General features: G+C 34.2%; 1 protein-coding gene across 1 annotated transcript; it reads right to left on the bottom strand.

Moving 5' to 3' along the window:
• Positions 1–3,376: 3,376 nt before the first annotated feature.
• Ppa (F-box and leucine rich repeat protein partner of paired) lies at positions 3,377–6,636 on the bottom strand. Its single transcript, XM_073090174.1, has one exon. It carries the CDS (start codon positions 6,481–6,483, stop codon positions 5,155–5,157), a length of 1,329 nt encoding a protein of 442 aa, XP_072946275.1. The 5' UTR covers positions 6,484–6,636; the 3' UTR covers positions 3,377–5,154.
• Positions 6,637–7,874: the final 1,238 nt, after the last annotated feature.

Genomic DNA, 7,874 nt, shown 5'->3' with positions numbered 1-7,874 from the left:
AGTTAAATAGAACAAATCAGCTTAACAGCGCCATAAGGTATTATAAAACTAATATCTATGGTTCGAAAATAAAACCATAGACAAAGCAAAGAAAGATATTCCGTTAGGCACAAAACAATTCTGTTGCAACGCGAACAATAGATTTAATTTTAGAACGAAAAGGATTATATCTATAATAGAATTTAAATAATTTTGTTTTAACCATAAATTCGAAATATTTAATCTGAGATCAAAACGTGTTTAAAAGCTACAGTTATTCTACATAAATGTAGAACCACATGTAATGTACACCATAAAATATATTTTCCGTAAATGGTCACTCACCATAAAGCCAGTAAAACAATATTTCATCACATTTAAATTATTTTAGTACCTACTTTAGTTTATACCATACTTAACTAACTATAAATTTGGATTTATACTTTGAAATCGGCTTAAAATTACTGTAATTTGAAAAGTAAAAGTGAAAATTAGGCTTATTACTGATAACTTTAAAAGTTATCAGTAATAAGCCTAATTTTCGTTTAAAATTACTGTAATTTTGAAAACAAAATTAAATAGACAAAATCAGCTTAACAGCGCCATAAAGTATTATAGAACTAATATCTATTGTTCAAAAATAATACCATAGACAAAGCAAAGAAAGATATTCCGTTAGGCACAAAACAATTCTGTTGCAACGCGAACAATAGATTTAATTTCAGAACGTAAAGGATTCCATAAACCGTTTCTTTGTTCGTTCTACGGGATTATACTTTGTAATAGAAAGTTTTTGAAAAAGGTTTGAAACTTTGAATGTATTGCTGGTATTTTACAAATTGGGATTTAAATGTAACGGTAATAGATTCCAGAATTTGGTGTATTATTTGTTGTCTATAATACACCAAATTCTGGAATCTATCTATAATCTAATCTATAAATATTTGTCATTCATTCATTTCCTGTTATAGATCAGTACAGAGAGTGAATGTGGAAAGTGAACGACCATTGAGGTCAAATCCAAAAGTATGAGGTTTAAAAAAAGGTTTTCTTGAAAATAAGTCCTTCTTTTAGTTTGCCAATTATTATAATTATTTTCTAAAATATAGTACTTGTAAGCAACATTACCCGATAACACAATTATATAATATTGTTTTTCCGCCCGGAGAGGGTAGTGTTAATCGAGCCACGTGTGTCAGAAAAGGACATTTTATCCCAAAAAAAGTATTGTTCCTGATAGATCGATAAAACCACCATAGCGACCTCTACCGTGAGCGAAACCGCAGGTAAAACTAGTAATAATATAAACAGACCAAGACTAAATTAATATTATTTAATGCTGACCATTATGGGTCATAAATTAATCATAACATAATTCGTATTTTATTGCGTTTCAAGATCAGCAAAATATAATTGAATGCAGATAAGGGTCAATTATTCACGCCATAGCTAAAATAAAAACATAAAATTGCATCAATTATGATTTTATTAATTAAAATAATGGCTAAAAGTTTTCGTATAATCTAAATAATACAGATATTTGCACACGACTTTGCTTGCATCAGATATAATAAGAATAGTGAGATTTTGTGAGAGTTAACTCAATAGATAAAACATTTTTAATCAAACTTAAAAAAGTGGTATAGAAAATACGATTAAAAATTAATATCTTGTGGTTCAATGATTGTATGCATTATGTGATGTGTTTATTATGATTCATTATATTTTTACTGATATGTGTCACTGTTATAATTTCCTGTTTTTAGGTAGTTTTCACAAAATAGCAACTCTAAGGTATCTGATGGGACCCTTATCATCATCATCATTTTTAAGATTAATTATTTTTTATTGCGAAATTTCATCATTATGATTTCCCAATTTTAGGTAGTTTTTACAAAATAGCAACACTAGAGTCCTTAATGTCACCCTTATCAAAGAACAGACAAATACGTCAATTTGGAATAGAAGTATTTAATAGATTTAAATCTTCCCGATTATGTCTATTAGTTAACCTTAGAATTCGGTTACTCACACCAACCAGATACGTTTTTGCGGTATTATCCGTATAGACTAAACTTAGTTAAAGCACCTTTTTAGAGAAAGTTTACCTTCATTCATTTCTCATACCGAGCAAACACATTTGCAATTTCAGTTTAGAAAGGATTCTGTTCTTAATTCTGAAATATATTTTTAGCGCTTAATTATTTAGATCATGTTTATTATTTTTAATCCTTATTAAGATAAAAATATGAATACCGTATTCACCTATAGCTGTAAGTGCATAGCATTTTAATTATACTTATTATTATAACTGTATCTGCTATTCTATTTTTTAATATACAATATTATATACAATATATTTCTTTTAATATACAAATAAAATAATTAGGTACGTAAATATTCACCATAATTTAACCGTTATCCAAATATTAATTATATATTATTATTTTTATATATTAGGCTATTTTTAACATTGCCACAAGGATACTTCAGGCCTTTATTATACCATTTGCTTCAAATATTATACGTTATGAACATGTGCAAATATCATTTTGTGACAATATAAACATTGTGATATTATAAAAAAAATATATATGTATCCTCGACTTTTTCATGATAAATAGAAAATAATGAAAATTTTAACTTTAAAGGAATATAAAGTCTCCAATTTTAAATTTTGAAGCAGTAAAACTATATTTGTATTTTAATATTTATTTAAAAAAATATATACGGTCATTTTCAAAATTATAATGTTAGCTCATTGTGGCTAAATAAACATTTAACTCTTAGTATACCTCCTATTACGAATTTAACTTTTTTGGATAAGTGGCATATCCCAAAATTTTAAATATGCACATATTACTGATATGCAGTCATATTTTGTTTGAATATTAGAAAGGTCTTTTAAAAATTTTCAATCTGAGTTATGCACGTGTCAAATATGCATATTTTATTTGAATTAGCCAGAGGCTAACAAAAAAATGACACAATGGATACCCAGGTAAGTAAACCTTTTCATACAAAGAAAAGGCATTTGACGAAGAACAACCTTATTAAGGGCAAGATTCAGGTAGAATCGGTGTAGAACCAGGTACTGTACAGTTTGTGATTTCAATACGAAAAGTTTTCGAATAGTTGATCAAACTAGTTAAAATGGCGACTTAAAATAATATGTTAGAAATTTAGTAAATTTAACTATTCAATCTGGAAAAACTATTTACAGATAATTTTAGTTATAATTAATAATCAAAAATTGTAATTATAACATGAAATAAAGCGCTAGAGCGTTTTATTCACATTTCTTTAGAGTTTTAATTTGTTTTGTATTGAAGAATCGCAGTTAGGTGTGTGATTTCGTGCTAAAGGAAGAAGGGCAGAGAAAAATAAAATGTCTCCATTAATTTGCAACTTAAACAATGACTTTTAATACATTTTACCTATATTACATTCGTTTTGTACAAAACAACGTGTCCACGTAGTATCCCTAGTTCGACCTTATGTACGCTTAAAGATAAAAAAGTAATATAAAAAACAGATAGTAATATCAAATTACGTATAAAGAGATCGTGGAAGTTTGAAAGATAATGCGCGGATTAAAATCCTTGTAACACATAAAATTTAGTTTAAATGTTCAGTTCACGTAACTTTGCCATTCACGGTAACGTAACTTAACCTCATGGCCAGGTTACTTCAACCTTGTTCAAAGTTAAATTTCATAGCGTTTTTGCATTGATAGGCATCAATGTTTGTTACTTTTTGCTAAGCTTGAGTTACCTTTTTATGAATTCCCAATTACGATATGATGTAAAGAATCGTAAAGGTTTCTATAAAGGCTTTGGCTAAAAAACAGCTAGAACGATACTACAATAAATGTTTACCTTTTGTTCAAATCAACTTCAGTTAATAAAAGAGAAACAACTTGTTTAGAAGCAATGAAACTGTAATTTACTTTTTTGCTTGCAATGTGAAAAGAAATCAATGATAAATAATCTAAATAAATCATTGTCTGAACCAAATAACATTTAAAAGACAATTCAAGTTTTAAAGACATAATATAATATAGATAATATATAATACAATTTCGCGCTGTTCGCATAGTCTCGATAAGATTGCCTGTTGATACCTATTATCGTGTTTATTCAGTCTTGTTTGCAAATTTCTAATCTATTATTTTAATTTACTATATATTTATCGTCACATTTAGCTCTTGGATTCGGTTCTTCCTTTTTGGCATTATGTCAAACATTGCTTTCTTATTAGTAATGGGCTGAATCTGATTGTCATTGGATTAAATCTATATCTGCAGCGTTTGACTATCTTTATGTCTTCGTAATAGCTAAATCTATATTATTCTCGTTGGACACATCTATACCATAGTTATTTTAGTAAATCTATCCAAAGTCTTGCAATATGGCAGTGTATTTTAGCAAGAATTAGAAAAAATGGAAGCTTATAATAAAAGAGTATTTGGATATGAATTACAAAATGTTTGTCCATTTACAACAAAAATGGAAGCTCTTAAACTCTTATCTCTCTTATAACTTTAGCAAAATTACAATCATAGTTAAAAATGCACGAATTTTATAAGTATCCTGTACATAATAGCCTAAAACTTGAAATTTCAAGAACACATTACCTTCCAAACATAACTCCATGAAATAATCGGGAAAGAAAATCAACAAATCGCACTTCCCAATCAATACTTAAGGTCGAACTAAAAATTAATTGAATAATTTGAAGAATGGCTAAATGTCTAACTAATGGAGCAATTACATTGAATAACCAGACCTTTTTGCAATAAACAAGCTTGCAGTAACATTACATTTATAAACAGTTATGACGCAACGCTCTAATGAGTAAAAACATAAGAATCAATCAAAAAGGTCTGGCCCAATGCACGACTAGGCGTCGGGGCGACTTTCCTGCGAACAACTAAAAGACGGACAAATTTCAAATCACAGTAATCAAATCCAATACAACAATAAACAACAACACAACTGGCTTAAAACAGAACATACTAAGAAAGCGGCCCCGTTTCCTAACGATAATTCGATATAATATCTTAAAATTGGTTAATTCCTTATACGCTGTCCAGTATACAACCTTGGCTCCTTCACTTCAACATGGCCGTCGCACTCACACATACAAACGTGACACAGACTAGCGCGTGTGTGGTCACCGCACATGCCACAGACCGAGGTTAAGTACACTAAGACGCGGCAACTTCACGATATGGTCCAAGCCTTGTGGAGTTATACACGTACACCCGTACAAGTCTATCGCCTTCAAATTCCGCAGGCCGTCGCCTAGCGCTCGGAGTCCTCTATCCGTGACCCGAGTGCACTGGCCTATATTCAACGTTTCCAGCTGCGATAGCCTGGCCACCCTCTCTAGGCCCTCGTCCGTGAGCCGACAAGCGCTCAGCGATAAGGACCGGAGTCCGGACAGGCCTAAAGTGGCGTGCGATAACGCTTCGTCGCCTACTTTATCGCAAAACGAAACATCTAAAGCTCTCAGTCGCCCACTCTCTGCCAAGTGGGCCACGCCAGCGTCGGATACACCGTCGCAGGCCCTCAGATTTATGTCTTCTAAATGCGGCAATCTAGCCAAATGCCTCAATCCAGCGTCAGTCACGGCGACACAGAATGATAGATTAATGGATTTAAGTTTAGGAAGACCTGTGGCAGCATGTTTCAATGCTTCATCCGTCAATCTCTGGCAGTCTTGTAGTCCTAAATGCTCCAATTCTGGAGTTCCTCTTGCCTCTCCTCCGCCACATAAATGGGCTATCCCGTCATCATTCACATGCCAACACGATCTTAAGTTCAAACGACGTAGTTTTCTCAAACCCCAGGCGATCAACAACAGTCCTGTGTCTGTAACGTTGCTGCAACCGCCTAATTCTAACTCTTCTAAGTTTTTGAGCGATTGTGCTATTCTGCCGAGTGAGGAGTCTGTGACTTGCTTACATAGCGATAGGTCTAACCTTCTGAGTGCTGGTAGTTCTGTTGCAAATGCACTGGCCAAAGCTGCATCGGTTACACTGTAGCAGCCGCTCAGGGATAGGGATTCTAAGCCTGGTAACGCCGCAACTGCGTCTCTCAAGCCCCGTCTGAGAGACAAAACTTGTAGCCTCCTTACTCCTCGCCTCGCTAGTGAAGCGAAAAGCACTGGTGCAGGTCTTCTAAGGTGTAAAGCTGCTTCAACTCCGCGCCAAACGGATCTGCGATCGGCGGCATCTCTCCACGCGCGGCAAACTTGAGCCGCTCGTCCCCGGTCCCGTACGGGCAGTCTCTCGAATATAAGCGCTAGTAACTCCGGGTAGAGCCTCGAGATGTGCGTGCCTTCTTCCGCCACCGGTTCGGGCACATGAGCCGTCGACAAATGCGGCCGGTGGAGTCTGTAAGGCGCGCTGCGCTGCTTCCTTCTCGACGTGGGCGGCAGCTCGGTGAGGCCGAGGCGTTCGTCGCGCCAGGAGAGCACTTCCTCTGTCCACGCACTCATGACGACACTACACGACACGGGCACGCATCGGACCGGTTTGGAGAGCGGTGGCGACACGTCCGTCCCGCTCGGCGTCTCCTCGTGCACTGGCGGGTAGCGGAGGGCCCCCGCCTGCTGCGCGCGGATTGGTCGCGCTCGGCGGCACGTGACGCGCGCGGTATCGATTCGGAGGCTCTGCGGCGGCATTTTTAAGTTGGCGGCCCGAGAGCCCGCCTTCGCCCCGCTCGGCCCGCGACGCCCGCCGCATAGACCACACGGTAAACAGATAGTCGACGTGGGAATTTATTTTAACATTTTATTTGAGTTTGTAAATATAAAATAGTATGATGGACAATGTGTCCCGTAAAACTACAGATTCTATACATTATATAATGTATAAATGCGAGTCAATTTACTAAATGTTTGAATATTGACATTGACATTCATATTGATATTGACAAATCTCTAATATAAAGTGAACAAAATTACTAGGTACTTAGGCATAGTTATATTATTGATCTATAATATTCTACATTTTTTATGGAATTATGGCAATCGTCTTCAATTTTTTTAATATCTGTTTCAATTTACTAACCGTAAAAGGCAATTTACAGATATGTAATATATTAATACCATACAAAGTATAAAAACATATCCTCCAAGTCTAGTCTTCAAATAAAATTAACTGGATTAGTTACTTATGTTAAATAGTAACTCATTTTGTAAGCATGTATAATAATTATCCTAAACCGTCTAACACTTACATATTTTTGGAAGCTTAATAAGATTTATAGGTTGGTTTTATATCTGGATTTCACTACTTATTTTTAAATTATAACATCTCTTTTGACTTAACTTTTAAGTAGGTATTTTATGTTATTACCTAATTTGAAGTTGGTTATTTATTTAGTTATACAGTTAAAAAAGAACTATTTAATATAGTATACCTTTTCGATATTGATATTACGGATCCTATATTGAACCAATAGTCTTCAATTCCTGTCTTTAATTATATCAGAATAACATGTATACAAATAAAATTGCCCTACCTTTTAGTAAATACTAGCTGTGCCCCGCGGTTTCACCCGCGTCATAAAGAAATAAAGCGAGTGAAACCGCGGGGCACAGCTACTTCTAAAATATAAGTAGCCTAAGTAACTCCTTATTACATCAGCTACCTGCCAATAAAAGTCCCGTCAAAACCGGTTCAGCCATTTCAGAGATTAGCCAGAACAAACAGACAGACAGACAAAAATTGTAAAAAAAAATATGTTGGTGTATGTACCGTATGTATATTCATATGCATGTAGTAAAAGGCGGTTATTTCAATATTGAAAACAGATACTCCAATATTATTTATATATATATAGATTAGTAATAAGTACTATACATATTTATTAATTACACTTAAA

This window comes from Epargyreus clarus, unplaced genomic scaffold (assembly GCF_041222505.1).
Source record: "Epargyreus clarus isolate Ecla_fem2 unplaced genomic scaffold, WU_Ecla_fem_2.2 ptg000032l, whole genome shotgun sequence".
NCBI classification, from domain to species: Eukaryota; Metazoa; Arthropoda; class Insecta; order Lepidoptera; family Hesperiidae; genus Epargyreus; species Epargyreus clarus.
This window is presented reverse-complemented; position numbering and strand designations above follow the sequence as displayed.